General features: G+C 34.9%; 1 protein-coding gene across 1 annotated transcript in view; it reads left to right on the top strand.

Moving 5' to 3' along the window:
• Positions 1-23,783, top strand: part of LOC145292959 (myotrophin-like) — a 93,583-nt gene that overhangs the window by 58,616 nt on the left and 11,184 nt on the right. The window contains exons 2-3 of the mRNA XM_080139172.1: positions 13,037-13,147; positions 21,501-21,584. Coding sequence (XP_079995298.1) covers positions 13,037-13,147; positions 21,501-21,584 — 195 coding nt within the window. The remainder of the gene's footprint in view (positions 1-13,036; positions 13,148-21,500; positions 21,585-23,783) is intronic.

Genomic DNA, 23,783 nt, shown 5'->3' on the forward strand with positions numbered 1-23,783 from the left:
ACTTTATAATGTCTAAGAAAAATAGGCAGCGCAACTCATAGCTTCTCTGTATCTCACTCCCTATCGCAAATTGTTACTTTTCCAACCCGTTTCCCTGATCAGGAAGAACACGCATCACTATTAGATCTGTTTTTGACCACAGTTCCTGATGACTGTAACGAAAGCCGACAGCCCACTTGGGAACGCTGATCATGCGGTGATAATGGTTGAAATCGCCCTAAACTCTAGACCCAAAACTGAAGAGCCAGTGCTCAAAACGAGATATTATAAAAAGGCTGACTGGGAAGCCATCAGAGATCTTATCAGAGACGCCCCATGGGGAAATATTTTTTCTCTTCCTGCTGAACAGTGTGCAACCGAGACCACTGAACGGTTCAAAACTGCAATCGAAGCGCATGTTCCCATGCGGAAATTCTATAGCAAGCCCCACTCTCCTCAATGGTTTACTTCGACTTGCGCAACTGCCATTGCCCAAAGGCAGCATGCATTCCGCAGGTTTAACCGACATAAATCCAGTTCAAACAGACAGAAGTACATAGAAGCTAGAAGTAACGTTAAGAAAGAAATAGCGACAGCTAAGAGGGAATTTACGGAAACCACTAAAAAACGCATCGAAGCACAAAAACTAGGAACTCGTGACTTCTGGAAAATCTACAACAGTGTAGTAAATAATGGGGAATCAACAATTCCCCCACTAACCAACAATCATGAGGTTCTTTGCTCAGCAACCGAGAAGGCTAACATGCTTGCCAGTCGGTTTGCCTCAAACTCCACACTGGACCCTCTAAACCACCCCCTACCTCAATTTCCTATGCGGACAGACGCCACGCTTGACGATCTAATAATCACCCCTGCTCAGGTGCATGCTATCATAAAAAACCTTGACACTTCAAAAGCATGTGGACCCGACCTCATCCCAGCTGTGCTATTAAAAAAGTGCTCAACCGAAGTAGCTCCAGTTCTCTCCAAACTCTACAACAAATGCCTTAATGAATCTTGCTTTCCGGGCTGTTGGAAAACTGCTTCTGTGGTACCAGTATTCAAGAATTCTGGCGAAAGAACTGACCCATTAAATTATCGCCCTATTAGCCTCCTCCCACTTTTTGCCAAAATATTTGAGACCTTAATTAACCATGCTCTAGTCCAGCACCTTACAGATGCTAAACTTCTGACCGACCAACAATATGGATTTAGACAAGCCCGTTCCACGGCAGACATCCTCACTGTAATCTCTGAACGCATATACCATTCACTGGACAAAGCGGGAGAGGGCAGAGCGGTAGCTCTAGATATATCTAAGGCTTTTGACAGGGTATGGCATGAGGGTCTCCTCAGGAAGATTAGATCATACGGTATCACTGGTAGAATACTTAACATAATTAAATCCTTCTTAGATAAGAGAAAAATCCAGGTTGTCCTCGACGGTCGTACATCTAAACAATATGATATAAATGCGGGAGTGCCCCAGGGATCTATCCTTGGACCTCTGCTGTTCCTGATATTCATAAATGACCTCCCCGACAAAATTGCCTCTGAGATGGGTATATATGCTGATGACACCACACTCTATAGCAGGCACGACAGGAAAACAAATGAACATATATCTAAAGTAATGGCAGAAACACTAGAGGATGACCTCCAATCAGTAGTGGAATGGGGACAAAAATAGATGGTCACGTTCAATGCCGCCAAGACAAAACTGGTTTCATTCAATAATTACAAGAAACCCTCTCTACCACCTATAGCAATGGCCAACGACTCTTTAACTGAGAGTACGTCTCTCAAGTTCCTTGGCCTAACGTTCACAGGAAACATGAGCTGGAACAATTACATCGAGAGCATTGCCAGGGCCGCTGCGAGGAAGGTGGGCTCTCTCTACCGTGCTAGAAAACTTCTAACACCCGAAAGTATCCTGTACCTCTACAAGGCCACTATTCGCCCATGTATGGAGTATTGCTGTCATATTTGGGCTGGTGCATCGGCTACTAGTCTCTCGCTCCTTGACAGGGTTCAAAAGAGTCACAAATCTGATAGGTCCTAAACTGGCATCTAAGCTTCAGCCTCTGTCCCATCGTCGAAACGTTGCATCCCTCTGCCTGTTCTACAAGTATTATAATGGTGAATGCTCTGATGAACTGCAAGCACTTGTGCCCACACGACGTAAACACCCTCGACAGACCCGACAAGCTGCAAAATCCCACCCCCACACTGTAGAGATCCCTAGATGTAAAAGATCTTTCTACTCCAGTAGTTTCTTCCCCAGAACTGCTAGACTTTGGAATTCCATTCCAGGTCCCTGCTTCCCCAACTGTACTGACATGCATAAGTTCAAGTGCAACGTGAACCAACATCTCGCTGCCCAAATCCCTACATAGTACCCCAGTAGATGTTTCCCCTGATAGTAGCCCCCTACACCAAAGTGGCAATGTGCCTTGTTTGGGGTGAAAATGTAATTAAAAAAAAATTTTTTACCCAATTTTCTGTAAAAATGACTTAACAATAAATAACTTTTTACTCAATGAATTTTCGCAAGTTTTGGATATTTGTGGCATGACAAGTGAGTACGTAATTTGGTTTTTATTTTAAAACGACATCAAAAAAAAAAAAATCGATCTGTCGACTCTTAACAGGCACCATTAATCCTCATCTAAAAAATTCAGAAACATTGCACGCCAGCAAGTAAAGCGGACGTTAAACTGAATAATACGATGATTGTAAATGTTTTATGCGTTTTTTTTTTTTTTAATTCTTTTAAATGTTGAATAGATAGTTGAAACGAGATGCCCTAAAGAGTACCGTGCCAAAGAGGCACGTACAAAAAAAACCTTTAAATACACAATAACAAAGCCAATATTGTTTGTTATTTTATCCGTCTTAACATTCGTTCACCTCTCGTTTACGCTCTTTCTATTATATAAAAGGAAGTCTGATTTTTGTCTGTTTGTCCTGGCTAATTTGTGAAATGACATAAGATACGCTTCTGATCCAATATGTCTGTCGCATCTGCCAGTATCCTATATCTTAAGCCACCATTTGTTCATACATTAAATCTTGTGGCCACATCCGGGCTTCTTCCCCTTGGACAAGGTGCAAAAGAATGTCTAAGCTTATAGGCCACTTACTGTCTGCCCAGCTTCAGCTCCTGTCACTTCATCCTCTATGCTAAAAAATCCAAAATTAAACAAAATACTAGTAGAACAGTATATTTTCGCACAATTGATAACATTGGATGTGTTTCTACCAGTATTATTTTTTCCGATTTTTGAGCTATTATCAAGGCTCGAGTGGCCTGGGAGCATTTTGTTTTTTGGTTCTAACTCGATAGGCTTCACACTAACTTTATTTTAAAGTAAATAAATAAAATTGTAAAAAATACAAAAACTCTCAAATAAGTTAAAACACAAAACTTATCCAGGTAGGTAAAAGAGTAATCTAGCTTGCTTTTGGTAACTTAAAAAAAAAATTTTTTTTAATGCCCATTCATTGCCCCATTACCGATGACAATACTAATTGCTCACTGTCCCCTCTCCCCCATCTAATATACTGTGAACCTTATTTTCAATGCAATGTCGTGCACGTGCACCTAAACGTTAGATATTAGTGACAGTTTCGTAGCTGAAGAAGTGTAGGCCAATGTTATTTGTGTAAATTAATTGTAACTTAAAAAAATACTAAATGTTATTCGAATACAGATTCGAAGAGTTTATGGCTGTTGGGTATACACTCCAAAAGTTGACCTATTTAAAAGAAATGAGAGGTTTCCAGACCCCTAGTGGTAGGGTGAGGGTTAAAGCACTGGAATTTAAATGCTAATCCTTCCTTACTACTACTACCACCACCACACCCACCATCACCACCATTGACCTTTTGTCTTTTTTCAAAGGCATCATTTTTCCCTACTCCTCAAACAGATACAAAGTTAGCAGAGTCTTAGCAGGCCTTCCTCTCCGCCAGTACCTTTAAAAGGTGCGGAGGAGAGGTTCCGTTGTGTCTTTCAGGGTATTTTTGAAAACTGGTTTAGCATGCCCCCTCTCTCTTCTACACAAAACCTGATTTTGCCGGGGGGGGGGGCAGATGAAAAATACCTCCCTCCACCCATGCTACTCTTAGTTTCAACTGTGAAAATAAATAAATAAAATAAATGTGTAATTGAAAAAGTAAAAGTTAAAAACAAGCGTGGCATCATTTGTTTATTTAAATTAGTAATTCCTAGAGGAGGGGGGGGGGGGAGTGCCATTCTATTTTTGAAACAATAAAATGTCAAACTGTTTGACATTTGAGTCTGATTATTTTTTTTTATTTTGTTGGTGAGGTGTCATTCTGGAACAGTAGAATAATCCAGTCATTAATTTAAATTGAGTAATAATATAAATTATAATAAAATGAAAGTATAAATTAATGGATGTTAAAATTCATCCCCAAAATTAAATTTTATCAATTTTTATAATTCAATTCCAGTATTATGTGCCTTTTCTATCCTTAACTATATAATAAAGAGAAATTTGTATTTGTGTGTGTGTGTGTATATAAATATCTGTGTGCATGATTTTTAAAATATAATTATCCACTGACATGTTTCGTCATCTACGACTTGTGTGTGCGTGCACGCACAGTGTTAGGTCCATGAAGAATAGTAATTTCTGCAGGAAATCTTAAGTATAAGAGCTTGATGCCTGGAAGACAAACACTTAAAAAAAAAAAAATCAGTTAGACATATCTTGTTTTCAATTCTATAGATAATATAATCCCTTCAGATGAGCAGTCTGCTCGTCTGAAGAGGCTCTATTATCTGTAGAATTGAAATAAATTTATATCGAGATGGCTAACTGATTTTTTGTTTTTCTTTTATATACAAATCTCCATCCTGTCACTCTGATCCTATCTGATCAGTCTGAAAATACTGGCTTCCTAATCTAAAATGCACCAAGCGTTGATGTGTTTTCTTTTCCCTTTGCAAAACTCAGTCATGTTCTGAAAGTTCAAAAACAGAAATTTTTTCCTCTACAAAACAACCAAAGCAAGTACCATGAATAAATATTTGGAGGTATAAAAACTTTTACCAAAATGGTTGGATAAGGAATTAAATAACCTAAAAAGGTTGATATGCCGTAAAACAAAAAGAACAAAACGGCCCATTACATAAACGTTAATGTGTAAAAGAAAAAAATGCAAGATGAATCTGTTTCAAGTATTTAAGCGAATTGAAGAAACAAGTAGCAAGTCAGCCCTGCCCTCTGCTTTTAATCCGTTATCATAATGAGATTTTTTTTTTTTCTAATTTCTAGAGTTCTCATCTTCAGTGCGATTTTTCACAATGTTTCGGTCGATGTAACCTCAAACCTTCTTCAGGTGTATCTTGTCGAAATCGGGAATTTGTACAGAATTTTGAGCGGAACCCTTATTTAATTCCCCTGTACGGCAGAAACATTCCAGAGTTCAACAAGATAAACCTGAAGAAGGTTGGAGGTTATTTCGACCAAAGCGTTGTGAAAATCACACTCCAGATGAGAACAGTAGTAATACGAATAACCAATCCTCATCTCAAAACGTAATTTCTAGAGTCTTTTTTTTTTTTTTTTTCAAACTTTTCAATCTGAGAAGTCTTATTTTATTTTTTTCTAATTCACTGATTCTTTTTATGACTATAAGTACAACAGACCTTAGAAATTTTTTATTTTTTTTCTGTCATATTTGGCAGGATGTAGGGGAGGGGCGTGTACACTGGTATGTAAGATTATTAAGACTATTGTAGTCTACATTCATGTACTTTAACAACAATTAATTCTAGTCTTATAATGTAAATGTCATTTTAATCTATAAAATGGCTGGATATAAATTACTTTACTTTAATACATCCAGCTTTGTTAAGAATTTTAAAGCCAGAAAACCTTTTTTCTTTGAACTTTGAGTACTTTTTGAGTCTCTTACAGGTAACTTTTTAATCGTTTGCTCATAAAATAATGAGCGATTTAAACAAACCTTCATTGAGATTGTGTGGCTCATTTATGAAGCTTCCGATTTACTTTTGATGCATCGGACACTGTTGAAATACCAACACCAACTGCCTTAAACATTTCTGACATTTTGCTGTGGGTTTTGTTGAATAATTTGTAACAGTTACTTGAGCAAGGTCTTGTTTCTTTTTTCACTTGCATGTAATCATTTGCGGAGTGATTAGTGGTTTCGGTAAGGAAAAACTGGCATGTTTTCAATTGTGTAATGATACATCTGGTGATTAGAGCACTTTCCACATATGCTTCCATTCTCCATTTCTGCCTAAACTATTTCCCACCTTTTGTATGAACAAGGTGACAAAATGTACACCTCTCTTATTGTCTCTTGCAATGGCTTTGCGAGACAAAACTCATGGACTTGAATCCTCTTCTACAGTATACACATGCTGTCTGAAACCACCTGTTCTATTCTGGTGTTTCTAACTCTTTCCAAGCTACATTTTGTTTGGATGCAATTGTTAAATAAAATTAGGTACTTATGCAGAGAAGGTATCGTGCTGAAATGTTATTTAGAAAGCCATTCTTAACATAGGGAAGGTGTTTTGTAACTATTCTGTACGTTCACTTAAACAAAAAATACTGTAAAACTGGAATCGAACTTAAAAATATTATTAAAAAAAAAAAAAAAATAGCAAGGTACCTTTATATGATTACCTAAAATTAATATAAATTTTGGAAAAGTTTATCTTATCTTAACTGAAACCTAGTGATCCTTTGCGACTGTGATGAGACACTAAGGGATAAACTACTATGACTAGCATGTGCCTGCTGAAAGGAAATGGTGGCTGCATGCAGAGCGAACTTGGGAGCTCTTAAATTTTAGGGCAAGGGTTATGATTTTAAAATCAGTTTGCCCTTTATTTAAGAATTCAGGTGAAAAGTCATCTCCCTCTCAGTACAGACCAATAAGTCTCCTGTGTGTCATGAGTAAGTTGTTGGAATCCATATTAAATAAAGAAGTAGTCAACCACCTCAATAGAAACAACCTTCTTAGTGACACGCAATATGGTTTCCGCTCTGCAAGATCTACAGCAGATGTGCTAACGGTTATATCACACAGAATTAGTGAATCTCTTGACAAAGGTTTCCTTTCCAGGGCAATTGCTCTTGACATATCGAAGGCCTTCGATAAGGTATGGCATAAGGGCCTACTTCACAAGATTTCCAGCTACGGTATTACTAGAAATGTTTTCTCAATCATTAAATCATTTCTCTCCGATAGGTTCATAAGAGTAGTGGTTGATGGGCAGAAATCAGAAGCCCACAATATTAATGCTGGAGTCCCTCAGGGGTCCATCCTGGGTCCAACTCTCTTCCTGATCTACATCAATGATCTCCCAAAACACATACTTAAATCATTCGTTGACATCTATGCTGATGACACGACCATCTATGGCAACACATCAAAGGCCGTAAATGACAAAGTTCTCTCTAATTCTCTCTCCTCTGATCTTGAGCATGTGGTACAATGGGGGAAGAGGTGGATGGCCATTTTTAATGCATCCAAAACCAAGCTTCTATCTTTACATCATCAACGATCTGTTCCCCATCTGGCATTAATTGAAATGGATGGCTCTTGTTTTGGAGAAGCTCCATGTTTTGACAAGCTTCTGGGTTTGACCTTTACTCCTGATCTAAAATGGAACACGTACATCAAATCTGTTGCCAGGGACGCTGGTAAATTTTTTTTTTTTTTTTTTTTTTTTTTTTTTTTTTTGTGGGATCCTTCTACCGCTCCAGAAGATATCTCACTACTGATGCAATTCTCTATCTTTATAAAAGCCAAGTACGTCCAAGGATGGAGTACTGCTGTCACATCTGGGCAGGAGCTGCTAAAAACAGCCTATCCTGCCTTGACAGAGTACAAAATAGACTTCGTGGTTTAGTGGGGGATGCCCTTTTTTCTTCCCTGCAACCTCTCTCCCACAGAAGAGACGTTGCAAGCCTGTCATTGTTTTATCACTATTTCCATGGCAGGTGCTCGTCTGAGTTCCAATCCCTCGTCCCCCCTCGCCAATCTTTCACGAGAAACACCCGTCTGGCTGAAACTACTGTCAATTTTCCCCACTCTTTATCTGTGCCTAAATACAAACATAGATTCCATGAGCAAAGCTTCTTTCTTAGAACTGCACGCCAGTGGATCTCTCTGCCACTTGCCTGTTTCCCACCTGACTACAACTTGGACGTCTTCAAGTCCAACAAGTAAAAGTTAAAAACAAGCGTGGCATCATTTGTTTATTTAAATTAGTAATTCCTAGAGGAGGGGGGGGGGAGTGCCATTCTATTTTTGAAACAATAAAATGTCAAACTGTTTGACATTTGAGTCTGATTATTTTTTTTTATTTTGTTGGTGAGGTGTCATTCTGGAACAGTAGAATAATCCAGTCATTAATTTAAATTGAGTAATAATATAAATTATAATAAAATGAAAGTATAAATTAATGGATGTTAAAATTCATCCCCAACTCCTGACAAACCACCCCCTTAAGTAAGACACTCTATCAAAACCCCCAATACTAATGATTACTACAATACTATCTCATTGATTACTGTACATGCAATAACCTTTATCCCTGAGTGGCCTTTGGGCCTTGATAAGTGGTGACCCCCATGTAAAAAAAAAAAAAAAAAAAATCGGTGCTTTATGCAGTTCAAAATAGCTGAATAAATGGCATGAGATTTTTGCTTGAGGATAAGGTGTCACTTACGCGTGTTTAGATGGTGTCACTTACGCGTGTTTAGATGGTGTCACTTACACGTGTTTAGATGGTGTCACTTACGCGTGTTTAGATGGTGTCACTTACGCGTGTTTAGATGAAGGTGTCACTTACGCATGTTTAGAACAGTTGCTCGGTCGGGTCACTCCTTAAAACTTTTTATATGCTGTCTAAATCATGATATCTATGAGTTACAAACGGAGGTCTCATCTATCTATAATTTGGCCAACTTACACGCTATTTTCGAGATTTTTTTTGATCGCTGCATCTTCTGAATTGATCAATGAGGCAAAAACCGTCTTATCAGACAATTGCTTTTCAAATGGACACCCACATTTTTTATCTTGGGTAAACAAACAGCCAAAGTTGGAAAGAAAAACTGCCTCGCAGCAAAACTTAATTGCCGAATGTTTGACCTCATTATCATTAAATTAGCGCACCTGTCAACTTTATAAGCCCTAAATTAATACAGTTTTCACTGCCTCTCTCCCCTTGTGGCCGAGCAGGTGAGATGTCACATTTTTTCTCTCTTTTCCACCTTCGCATCAACACTTCGGGTTCGAGCCTACCTTCCTAGCAAACCTTCTTTTTTTTTTTTTTTTCTTTTACACCTCCAAACACCAGGGATTTTGTTTTTTTATCTACCCCCCCCCCCAACGCACACACCTACAAACACTTTGGCAACACAGAGTACCCCCGCTAGTCTGTAATATAAATCTCACCTGTCTGTTTAAATGTATGTATGTTTGTATGTCTGCCTAAAACTTTCTACATAGGTGACAAATTTTTATGAGATCGGTATCGTTTTGAAGCTCGACCCTTCGGATGACATATCAAAAAATTGGCTAAAAGCATTAATTTCTTCACCCTCAACTGGGCACTTTTCTAAAGAGAGGGGTCGTTTTTTCGCCGATATTTTCGAAAGTCATCCCCACTTTTTGATTGACTAGCCTTAATTTAAACCTTCGCCACTACCAGTTTGGCGATGGATGCAATGGTAAAGCTTGCCTGCCTGCTACCACTTTTTTTTGCTCAACACACGCCTCCAAACACCTGGGCAACGCCGGGCACCCAGGCTAGTATAATATAAAGAAAAGGTGTTTTTTTTTTTTTTTTTTTTTTTTTTTTTTTTTTTGCCAAATTGTTAGTCTTGATTCCATTTTATTTTTTTCCATCACTATTTGATCGGATTGTATTTATTTATTTCTTATCCTGTTTTTCTTCTCTTGTTTTATCTTTTTCCTCTCACTTTCTCCATCTTTTCTTGCTTGCCTTTTTCCTTTTTATGACAGTTCTGTTAAAACTGGAAATGTAAGATCTAAAACGATTCATGAATACGGTAAGTGAGTTAGATGACTTTCATTAGATCAAAGAATGACTTCCTGTCTCTTCCTCCTTTCTTAATTTTGACTTTTAGTTGAAACCGATTGGAGTTAAGAAAAAAAAAATTGTTTTCTGCACAGTCCGCTCAACATGCACACATGCCTCAGTAATGCATAATACTAGAAGAAAGATCCACATGCAATCCATAATTTGCTGATTCATGTTTTAGATGTTCCCTAATACTCTAACCTTTGGTAAGATGTTAAACTCGTTGACCTCTTTGCCAGTAGGTAAGATTACAATCAGTTTAAACTTTGGAAGCTGTATGTAATTAAGATTTTTAAACTTTAAAATGAGACATAAATATTTTAGTCATCATATCATATTGGTAATTTTGTACAAAGAAAAAGATATTGAAATCTTTGAATCAAAATGTCTAGACTCCATAAGTTGTGTAGGAAATTTTGTTTAAAACAGAAGTATATGAAAGAAACAAAAGCAAACCTGTTTGTTGCTTGACACTTGTAGATATCTGAGGTTAGGGAAATGTAGGAAAAAATTAAAGGAAGCAAGTGAAGCATGCATGGTCCCTTGTGAATGGACAGTGAACGAGGCATAAAAAAAAATTACTAAGTTCAACATTATCCCCCCCCTCCCCATTTAGCCCCAAAAGTCCCCAGGGGATGTCAAATGAACAAACAGTGCAGTTTTACAATTTAACATATGTAAATTTGAGTTCTGCACAATGCAAATAAAAGAAATAACTAAGTCCATTTGCTTCCCCCCCCCATTTATTCCAAAACGTCCCCAAGGCCTTAACATATTTAAATTTGAGTTCAGCACCATGCAAAACTGCTAGATATACATACATAGAAAATTTTGCATGCACGGAAAATTTTGGACAAATATGGTAAAATAGTCCCAAAAATGGAGTGTTTTTATTAGCCTTGAAAGAGCCCCTGGGGCACATCCAAGAGTTATCGCGAAGTATAGACAAACAAAATTATATAGAAATCGGTTAGTTACAACGTTTTAGAAAGTTTTTATAAAAATCTAAGGCATCAATTATTTTTAATAAGCACAAGTGTCAATTTTAACCATTTTAACCTGAAAGGCACCTCTGGGGGGGGGGGGAACCAAAGTTTCCCGGAAAATCCATTCTGTTACTTTTTTACTCGTATCATGTTTAATGTTTGTGCAAAATTTCAAAAAAATTCCAAGGCGTAGTTATTGAGAAAAGTGCGGATAGACGAACGGACAAACGTGAATTTACAGGTCCACCCTCTTTTTGTCAGGGAACCAAGAAAATTATACTTTGAATATGTTGAAACATGGTAGTATGGAGTGGAAATAAACATTTTTATTGTTTTTGTTTTATCAACATTTTTACAGATTTTATCACAATTGTTTTAAATACTTTTTTTTTTTACTTATGTTTTGAAATTTTTGAGATGATGAATAATAATTTGGATTATTTTGACTATTGTTCTCACCTTGGATGTTATTCTCACGTTTCGGTTGATGTAACCTACAAATTTCTTTAGGTGTATCTTGTTGAATTCTGGAATCCGTACAGAATTTCAGCTGGAAGTCTTTATTTAATCCACAGGAGTAGTTTCCTCTCTTTCCACCAGGTTTTGCTTTATTTCTTTGATATTAATAACTTTAACAAAAGTACATACTTAGAAGTGTTTAGTCAGTCAGTTTCAGGAAATTATCTATATTTTATCAAAAATAAATTTCTGAATTTTTAAGACAAGGATTGGTTATTTGTATTATTATTCATCTGACTACTGTCCTCAAGATGAGAACAGTAGTCAGATGAATAATACAAAAACAAATTTCATATTCAATTAAATTAGTACTTTTTGTTTTGCTTGTTTATATTATAGTGAAAGAAAGCTAACAATCCTACAGTTTCCTGCTGCTAGCAATGACATCTCGAAGTGATCTAATTAGTTAATTTTTCAAATTTCACTCTCTCCTTTTTTGATCAGTTATTTCTCTTAATTGAATTTTTTTTTTTTTTTGCATTGCTGACGGTGAAAAAAGTTTTAAAATGTCTCTTTATTACTATGTAATACCTGATTTATTTTTTAACTCCAAAGCGGTCTTAATGACATAATCTTACAAAAATATATACAAGACATTTTAGGTTGTTAAAAGCGGGCAAAAGATATGCCTGTTCAAATAAAATAACTGTTTTATACAAAATTGATGGTTGAATATGATTACATTTGTGCTCATTTTTGCAGTAACTATTAATCCCTTTCTGTGCATTGAATGGATACTATAATACTTAGGTTGCTGCATCAAAGATCGATACATAAGTTTAGACAGATTGGCCCAGTAGTTTCTGAAAAGAAAGTGGAATGGATGGACAGAGAGAAATGATATAGATTATCACATATGCACAAATTTTATTCAAAGTTTTAAAGAGTGCTTGTTAAACTATAGTCGACAAATTGTTTTTTTTTAATTATATTATTTTAAGCAAAAACAATATTACATGCTTAATTGTCATGTCAAAAATAGTAATATATCCAAAACTTACAAAAATTTAAATGCTATTTTGTTTTTAGTAAAAAAAAGTCTATTGCTATAAACAAATATTGTAGCCATGACACAAGTAATCTAAAATATTCTTTGCAGAGTTATGTCCCCTGCGTTTAGCCTCCTACTGCCTACTTTGTAAAATGCGATTTTACCTGATTTTCTGTAGAAATTATTTTAACTAGAAATAAATTTCTACTTGATATTTTTTTTTCATATTTTTTGGATACATTACTATTTTCGACATGACAATTAGGTACATAATATTGCTTTTGCTTAAAACAACATATTTAAAAAAATCAATTTGTCAACTGTATCTTAACATGCACCTTTTTAAAGAAACTTTTTTTATTTCAATTTATATTTATTTTGTATGTGATTTTTGTGTTAATATAACATTTTTAAACTTTCTATTTTTATTTTTTTCAGAACAAAGACATAAATGTAGTAATTGAAGGTAGATGTCCTATTCATTATGCTGCAGACTATGGACAAATTGAGATAATAAAATACTTAATTTCTAAAGGAGCAAATGTAAATGTAAGTATTTCAGAGATACAAGGTGCCTTAAATAAGTTTCCAGACTTTTTTGTACAGGCATTAAAATTGAAAATTACGTATGTTATTGCTATACATTTTATGGATGACTGACCACTTATGATTTTAGGTTCTAAATGAACAGCTATAGCAGGAATTGAAATACATCCTACTAAAACCCTGGTGCTACCAGATCAGGCTGTCTATTGGCTTCCTGAGACGAAATGCACTTATATCGATGTTCTGTTTTTGTTTTCTATTCTCTTTTGTAAAACTTAATTATGTTCTGCAAAGACAAAAACAACAACCCCCTTCCCCTCTCCTTTCCTTTTCCTTCCTTACTTACCAACCCTGTCGCCCCCCCTTTTTTTTTTGCCCTGTTGGTAGGGCACTAGAATAAGCCGACTGCCCCCCCCAGCAAAGGGTAAAAATTTCTCAATGGGGCAACCAGTTAGCCGTGGGTTGCTACCCGTAATGCCTTAGGACGTGATCCTGGTGATTGAGCTAACCTAGACCTGGGTGCATAAAAGTCTAGGCACTGCAACACATTACTTCAGCCCTTACTTCGGCTAGATGGGCGGTCGGAGAGGCCCGATCCGACCAATCGGCCAGTCAAGCCAAGCCCTAGCACTTACACCCAAAGTACCAACTACAACAACAAAGAACGAAACTTAAAGGTACTCCCATCTTTTTAAAAAAATTTTTTTTTTATTTATTCCCCCACTACAAAAAATAGGCAAACCAAGTAAGTGCTAGAAGGTGGTGGCAATTGGAAAGACCAGAACTCAACACTTCATCTGAACAAATGTATTTTTGAGGACATATTGAACAGAAAATATAGTGCTTGAGAACTTCCTTACCAATAGAGTATATCCTCCACGTAGCCCCGACATGGTCAAGGCGAATGGGTTTCCCCCTTACTATGCCCCAATTTTGGACTCCGAGGTGGGTAGGAAGCGTGGTTGATGAAAAATAAATCCCAAAATCCATGGCGGATAAAAACAAAAGCATCCTCCTCAAAACTCTTAAAAGAAACCATTCCTCTGACTCTGACCTCTCAAGCTCAGATAAAGAACAAAAATTCAAAACTAGAAAAACTGCTCCAACTATAGATGAAGGAAACTTCCCACGATTCTTGGTTATTGACTTAATCAAAAATAAAAAAAAAATTGGAAATTTATCACCTTTCCTAATAGAAAAAACATTATCCACAAAAAGTAAACCAAAACTGATAAAAAAACAAAACATGGAAATCTACTAGTTGAGATAACCAATCTTAGAGATGCTCAATCTCTACTCAAAATGAAGAACTTCCATGTGCAAAGTCTTTCCCCATAAAACACTAAACACTTCGAAAGGAGTAATTCGAAGTTATGAATTCTCGCTGACAACTGAAGAAATAAAAACCGAATTAGAAAAACAAGGAGTAATCAACCACATCCGCATAAACATAAAAAGAAACAATAAAATAATAACAACCAATATATATATATATATATATATATATTAATGTTTAACAAATCAACAATACCTAAGGAAATAAAAATTGGTTACTTAAATGTAAAAGTAGACCAATATATCCCAGCCCCATTAAGATGTTTCCATTGCCAAAAATAAGGACATCATAAAGAAGCCTGTAAAAGAATAAAAATATGGAAAATGCGGCAACAAAGAGCCTGACCACACCGAAGAAAAATGCATAAATGAGGTGAAATGCACAAACTGCAAAGATCACCCGGTCTTCTCTAAAATATGCAAAACATATAAAAAAGAAAGAAAAATTATAGAAGTAAAGTACAAGAAAAACACAAGCTTTCCAGAAGCCAGAAAAATAGTTGAGACGTACATGAAAGACAACACATATGCTGAAACAACAAAAAAGACAACTAAACCATACCAACATTATGAAATACATGATCAATATAGGGAGCTGATAAACAAACTGATTACATTAAATATTAAAGAATGGCCAGAATTTCAAAATAGCCTGAAAGAAAAATACTCAAATCTGGGGAAACAAAATAGAAATAACAAATCCAAACAAAGAAAATAATATTCCATCCACAACAGAACCATTAAAAAAATTATCACAGAAACCAACAAAACAACCACCGGAAATTAATAAAAACATAAGCAATGATAAAACAGCAAATAAAGAACGTTCCAGAAAAGAAAACCAAACAATAGACATTCAAAATAGATTCCAAATTCTAGAAAAAATGGAAACCGAAAACACCTTAGATAAAAAAAGAAACCAAACCCAAGTAATCAAGAGGGAAAAAAATGAACAAAAAGCCAAAACGACAACATCTCAAGCAAGATCCAGATCGACGTCCAGATCCAAACAAAAAAAAAAGAAAAAACCCAGCAAAACACTTCACCAAAGACACAAACTCCAACAAAAGATAAATGCTCTACTTCTAAAGAGATGGAAATCGAAAACTAAACAGCCTCATGGTTAGAAATAAAACACAACAAATTATCCAATGGAATTGTCGTAGAATAAGATCTAACTATAATGAACTTCTTATACTTATCTCACTCTTCAACCCAGCTATTGTTTGCTTACAAGAAATCTTCCAACAAAACAATAACTATTTCAAAACACCAAACTATGAACAATACAACTATTTCCATAACACAGGCCTTCGTGCTAATGGAGGTACCTCAATTCTTGTAAGGAATAACATACCTCAAAGCAATTTCTCCATCAAAACAAATCTCCAAGCAATTACAACTCTAGTCACATTACACAAAACAATCACAATCTGCTCAATATACCTCCCTCCTCATGAACCAATAAATGAAAATGAACTAGAAAATTTAATAAAACAACTACCTTCACCATTCATTCTTCTAGGAGACTTTAACTGCCACAGTACGTTTTGGGATGTGAAGTCACAAACTCAAAAGGAAACAAAATTGAACAATTAACAAAAATAACTTGTGCCTTCTCAATCAAAAAAATTCCACATACTTAAATCCAACAAACGGATCAACTAGTGCCATTGTGACCATGTGTGATCCATCAAGCTTCTTGGATTACACATGGAGCACTTACGAAGAACCCTGTGGAAGTGATCACTTCCCTATTATAATCAATTACAGTAACTCCATCCAAAACCACATACCCAGGTGGAACACAAAGCCAACTGGGCCGAATTTAAAGAACTTTGTTCACTAAAACTAACAGAACATCAAATCCAAACAATAGAAGAATTCACGGAAGTACTCATAACAATAGCCAAAAAATGCATACCCCAAAATTCTCCTCCTGGAAAAACAAAAAACAAACCCTGGTTCAATTCAGAATGTAAAACGGCCATTAGACAGAGAAAGGCAGCCTTAAGAAAATTTAAAAAACAACCCACAACGAACAACTTAATAGAATACAAACACCAAAGAGCTAAAACTCGAAAAACAATTAAAGAATGCAAAAGATCCTGCTGGCAACAATTTGTCAACAAAATCAACATCGCCACTAAACCCAAAACCGTCTGGGGAAATGATTAGGAAAATAACTGGAAAATATAATCCGAATCCAATCAAACACCTTCTCACAAATAAACAGAAAATAACTGATAAAAAAGATATTGCTAACACACTAGCTAAAACCTTTGCCGAAAATTCATCATCAAAACACTACAATAGACAATTTCAAATACTTAAGAAACATGAAGAAAAAGTACAAAATAAACTTCAACTCCAAAAACCAAGAGCCTTACAATGAAATCTTCTCCCTCAATGAACTACAAGCCGCCATAGAAAAATCCCATAACTCAGCTGCAAGACCAGATGAAGTGCACTACAGCTTCCTTAAAGAAATTCCACCAGAATCCTTAAAACTCCTTCTCAAAATTTATAATAAAATATGGGAAACAAGATTTCCCAACTTCATGGAAAAATGCAACAATAATACCGATACCCAAACTGGGAAAAGATACATCAAACCCAGAAAACTACAGACCAATAGCTCTCACAAGCTGCCTATGCAAAACATTCAAAAGAATGATTAACTGTCGTCTTATATGGTATCTAGATGACAACAAAATAATTTCTGAAGTCCAGTGTGGATACCAAAAAAATCGAGGATGTATAGGCCACATCACTAACCTCAAAAATTATATCAAGAGAAGCTTTTATCAATAAGGAACACGTAACATCTGGGTGTTTTTTTTTTTTTTTTTTTTTTTTTTTTTTTTTATCTTGAGAAAGCATATGAAACTACCTGGAAACACTGTATCATAAAAGATCTCCACAACATTGGACTAAGAGGCAGATTACCTGAATTCATAAAAAACTTCCTAACAGACAGATCTTTCCAAGTTCGCATAGACTCAACTTTATCAGACCCAAAAAATCAAGGAGTGCCCCAAGGCAGCATATTATCAACAACTATCTTTAACATAAAAATCAATAACATTATAAAAGAACTCTCTCCTGATATACATAGCTCCTTATATGTAGATGACTGCTCAATCAGCTACAGATCTAAATACACTCACACTATTGAAAGAAAACTACAACATAACATAAATAAAATTAATAAATGGGCAACGAAAAATGGTTTCAAATTCTCCAAAACTAAAACAAAATGCATCCATTTCTGTAACCAACGCAAACTCCACCCTGACCCAACCTTACAGATTGAAGGCGAAAAAATTCCATTCGTAAACGAACACAAGCACCTGGGAATCATTTTTGACAAAAAACTAAATTTCATTCCACACATCAATCACATCAAAACTAAATGTAATAAAGCATTACAACTCCTACGAGTCATTGCCCATACAGATTGGGGAGCTGACAAGAACACACTACTCAAACTATATAGAGCATTAATTAGATCAAAAATAGATTATGGTAGCTTCATATATCAATCTACCAGAAAGTCATATCTAAAAACCCTCAACACAATATGCCACTCCGGACTAAGACTAGCACTAGGAGCATTTCCAACCTCCCCTGTAGAAAGCCTGTATGCAGAAGCACATGAAACTCCTCCAATGCTCAGAAATCAAAACCTTGGTCTAAAATACTACACAAAACTTACAGCCAACCCCACAAACCCAGCACACAATAGCACTTTAAATCCAAACCGTAAACACCAAAAAGAAAATGCAATCAAAACCTTTGAACTTAGAATAAAATCGATTTTCAAAGAAGCAAGTCTACCCATAACTAAAATTCACGAAACTGTCGTACTCAAAACCCCTCCCTGGAAAACCGTATCCCCTAACATCGACCTAAGTTTAAGTAAATATGAAAAGAAACATACTCATCCAATAACTTATCATGATCTCGATAAAATCAAAGAAGAGTATCCAGACTACACACACATCTATACAGATGAGTCTAAACAAAATAACACAACAGCCAGTGCAGCAATACTCAATAAATCAATCGAAAAACAAACTCGCCTCCAATAACAAAAAAAAACAAATTTATAATCCTTTCAGACTCCCAATCTACTCTAAAAGCAATTAAAAATAAAAAGATGGACAACTCCCTAATCGCAAAATTACTCCAAAAATTAACTGAACTAAACAGTAAAAAAGATTTTCTGCTGGATACCGAACCATTCCGGTATTAAAGGTAATGAATTAGCAGATTCTGCAGCAAAAAAAACGCCTTAAATCTCCCAATCAATGCAAATTTTAAAATTCCATACATAGATCTAAAAAGATGTATCAACGCATATACAACAGAGAAATGGCAAACCTACTGGAATGAACACCCTAACAATAAACTTCACAAAATCATGCCAAAAATCAAAAAACAAGAACAAAATACGAAACTAAACAGAAAAGAAGTCAAACTAACAAGAATAAAAATAGGCCATACTCACTTAACCCAATCATATCTCCTAAAAAAAGAAATCCAACCCATCTGTATACCTTATCAAACACCACTCACAATCAAACGCATATTAATTGAATGTACTGATTTTGTAACAGTAAGAAATCGATTCTACAAAGAAAACAATATTAAAGAGTTATTTGATAAAAACAATCCCTACATCATACTCTCATATCTTAAAAAATTTGGCCTTTATAAAAAAAATTTAAAAAGAACCCTTTATACAACGGTCCTGGATATGACCTAAAACTATATCCGATGGTGAGGCCCCACCTTGCGGGCTTTGGGAAGTGTGGAGCCACCCTTTAATTGCCATTGCTCCCAGGTCCACTCTGACCCGGAGTGGTAGTACCTGTTAGGGTCCCAACTATGGGTTAAATAGAATCTGGCGTAAAAAAAATATACTCCATTAAAAATCGTTCCTCAAAATAATTAGATTCGGCATTAAATAACCTGAAAAAGGTTGATATGCCGTAAAACAAAAACAACCAACCTACTAAAACCTGATTGTCATAGCTGGCGAATTTCAAAAATACAATCTGGATGTGAGGATACTTTAGAAGAATGATATTCAATAAAATTCTGTTTTAAACTTGGAAAAAATGCCACAGAAATGTATGAAATGTTTCAGACTGGTTTTGGACCATCTTGCATGAATCGAGCATCAGTTTTTGAGTGGCATAAATGATTCAAGGAAAGCAGGGAGACTATCAGGGGTGATGAGAGGTGTGGGAGGAGTAAGGAAGTCAGAACACCAGAATTGATTGGCCAAATAAAGAATTTCATGAATAAGGACCGTTGTGTGTCTCTATAGACAATAAGTGCACAGTTTGATGTCCATGTGGGAACTATACACACAATTATTCATGAAGAACTGAAGATGCGGAAGATTTGCGCAAAGTTTGTCCTAAGGGTGCTCAGAAGATCAGACTATTTGGCCAAGATGAGCATCAAGGCAGTGCCTCACCCTCTTTATAGTTAGACTTTGCTCCCTGTAACTTTTGTTTATTCTCCAAGTGAGTCAATTGAGGAGATGAAAGAGGTTGTGACATGAAGGCTATTGATATGCTCACATAGGAGGACTTCCGTGGAGCCTTCCAGGAGTTGTTGGAATGGTACAACAAGTGCATTGCAACCGGAGGAGATTACTTCAAAAGCAACTAGTTTTATGTGTGTATTATCAATAAAAGTGCCGATACGAAAAAAATCTGGAAACATATTGAAGGCACTTCGTACAATATAATCCATTAAAAGATTTAGTAATTAACTATTTTGTATCCACAGGCAAAAACTAAAAACTTTTTTTTTTTTTTTTAATGGCTTACTAGGGTGATCTACCAACTGCACTATTCAAATTTTAGACTTAGACTCTTGCAAATTAACATAACCCTGCACCCGGCTGACCATACGAACGAGAAGTGTAAATACTGTATTTAAACAGTACTAGTCAATTACATCTTTTAAAAGGGAGAGAACCTTTGCATTGGAGCTTGAACAAGACGATTATTCTCAAAGTTCCCACTTTTTTAAGGCAGCCAATAATTATAAATTTAATTATTTTTATATTTACTGACAAACTTGTTTTACCTTTTAAAGGCTCATCAGTGGCTACACAACTGATTTGCTGACCATACGATTCTAACCCCATACACACAATTTTCAAATTATACAAATATAACTTTAAATTTTATTCAATAAATTATGCTATAAATTTAAAAGTTTATGAAATCTTTTTCAACCTTAAAATTCTATACTCGGAACATCAGAAAGTTTTATCAGATTTCTTCCTGGCTTAACAGATCTGCTTCCTCTAATCGTGTCAAGGGAGAGGTGCTCGTAAAATCAATTCATGATTATCCCCAGTATGGCGCATAATATGACACCTACAGTCACGACCACTAGTCTCCTTTAATTTGAAAAAATCATAAATTTAATAATCATTTCTAAGTTTTCACGGCAACAGTATGACAGCTGTGAATTTTGTCCCATTCTCCCCTCCCCTTTCCTGGCCCCGTTCTCTGTCCTCCCCTTCTTTCTCTCTTTGCACCCTCTTTTCTGCTTTTTTTTTTTTTTTTTTTTTTCCTTCCTACTTTTTCCACCCCTACCATTTCTTTTCCTTTCTCCTACACATGAGTAAAAAAATTAGTACAGTAGAACCCCGGGAAACGGCATTAAAAATAAGTAACAAAATACAGTGCAGTATATAATATACATGTATATAATTAAATAAAATTATAAATTACACCGTAAGACGGGGCAAATACCATAACTAGATGCCAGAAAAATATTGTATTCCACATCGTAACCTAAAAAAAAAACGTATCCTAGGGCCACTGTATCCCGGGATTCTACTGTAAGTAACTACACAATAAAAAAAATAATTTATTTTTCTAATTTTGCTTTCAGATATATAATATTCAACATAAATAATTATCAATAAATATTTTTAGTTTTTATTTTCAACAAATGAAACTCATATTTTTCTTTCTCTTTGCAGGTATTAGATAAGCATGGTATCAGCGCCCTTTTGGCAGCAACATGGGAAGGCCATAAAAACTGTGTCAAGTATCTTCTTTCACAGGTAAAAAAAAATTTATTCAGTGGGAAGCCATGCACATTATTCTCAGAACTTAGATTTTCTTAAGTATTGGGCAATCCATGAATTGATACATAATTAGAAAGTAACAATCTTTTCTTCTATGTTTACATCGTTTATTTATTTCATTCTCTTAATCTCTTTGATACTACCAAACCAGGCTCTCTGAAGATAGTGGCTTGTTGATCTAAAAAGTACTAAACATTGATGTTTTTTCTTTTTCTTTTCTCTTTGCAAAATTCAATCATGTTCTACAGAGTTCACTTCTTCCCTTAAAAATTCCTTTACAAAACAGCCAAACTCTATGAATAAATATTTGAAGAGATAAAGAACTTGAAGCATAAAACCTTTTCCCCAAATTACGAGGTTGGCCATTATATATCCCAAAAAAGTGTAGATCTGTTGTAAAAGAAAACAACCAAACCAATCTCTTAATCTCCTGGTGTGTTCGTACTACTCTTCTCTATTTCCTTCCAACAAATTCATTTTCACTTTCTTCCTTTGCTCTCACCACTCCTCATTTCACTTACACTTTGAACTACCATCTAAAAGATTCAACTTACAAAGAAGCAAGTACTAGTTTAATATAGTTATCAAAATTATTAAATAATTATTTTGAAGTGAGAAGTAGTTGATTTACAAGTTTTCACAATAAAGCAAACTTATACTAACCATGTCTCGATGGAAAAAAACGGTTAGAATTTGAAAGGCATATTTAGACTGAGGGCGGATCAGACTAGCAATGCACATAGACGATAAAACGCTTTGGATAATCACTTTCAAGAGGGTTCTGCTAAAATCGTCATATTTTAAAAACCAAAAGCACTTTAAGTCCTTTTTTTTTTTCTTTTTTTTTTTTTTGAAAATGAATATATTTTCAAGTGAATTAATAAATAATAAAATAATAATGTACATTATATATTTTAAGTTTTAAGCAAATAAAGTGATAAAAATATGAACATCCAAAAACAGCGTTTTCAGTAAAGTTTTGTAAAGACCCCCCCCCCCCCCCAAAAAAAAAAAAAATTTGTAAATGCTCGTACCGCATTTGTATCAAGAATTTTGTCGTGAAATTTGGGAACAAGAAGAGATGTCACTTTTAATAATTTGGGGTGTCCAAAATAATTTTGACCACTGACTTCAATATGACGAATATTGAAAATTTTGAAAAAAAAACTTTCTTCAGACACCCACTGTTAAATAAAAAAATCTTTTTACTGTTTTTATCCATTAAAGATATAATTGTATGCTGTTTTCTCTTGTGGTAGCTAGCAATTTAAAATCATAATACCCGGAAAAAAAAATCATTTTAATTTGAGTTTGGGTGTAATAACACTGTCTTGTAGTATTAGTAGCATCATCAGCAGCAGCGATAGCATGGCTGTAAGCAGACGCTTTTGTTGATTTTTATTCTCCAATTTTTTTGTTTTAATAATTGAAAAGATGAATATAAAAAAAAAGTTCTTGCATGTTTAGTTAGAGCTATTTCGTTATCAAACATAAATATTTTAAAACTTTGACCATTGGTTAAATTTAAAAAATATTGTTGAAAAGACCAAAAAATAAGCTTTCTAAATGTGTAACTTGCGTGTATTAGTTTTTAACAGTGAATTAAAGTTTTTTGCTTTGAACAACCGAAAATATGAAATGATTTTTTTTTTTTTTTTTTTTTTCTTCATGTGTATGAGCAGTACCCCCCTCCTTTATATTTTTCGCCTTTTTTACAATGTTTTCAGCAGGTTATTATCAAATGGAAACTAATCTACCCGATTATCAAACAAAGAAAAAGAATGCAAAATCAATATTTAAATATTTGTAAGAGGTGTTCAGTTTCTAGTAAAGTTAAATAAAAGCATCTTAAAGTGGAAAGTTTATAGACGAAATGTATTATTCGGTAGAAAAAAGACATGAAATGTAATTGAAAATAAAAATCAAATCCTTAAAAAAAAAAAAAAAATTATTTTGAATATTTAAATAGGTGGGCAAAAAATACTGGATATTTTTCTAAACGTCACGTTTTCTGTTAGTGATCTCACTTATTTTAAATAAAATTTATTTTTGTCTGTTTATCGTAATTCTTGTAAAGTTTCACACCTCTCATTTGCATAAGTTTACATATTTAAAAGTAATTTGATGTTCAAAATCTAAGATATAACATTTTTAAAAGCCAATACGTATGAACCA

The sequence above is a fragment of the Euprymna scolopes genome, chromosome 14 (assembly GCF_053919585.1).
Source record: "Euprymna scolopes isolate OS-2025 chromosome 14, ASM5391958v1, whole genome shotgun sequence".
Lineage (NCBI taxonomy): Eukaryota > Metazoa > Mollusca > Cephalopoda > Sepiida > Sepiolidae > Euprymna > Euprymna scolopes.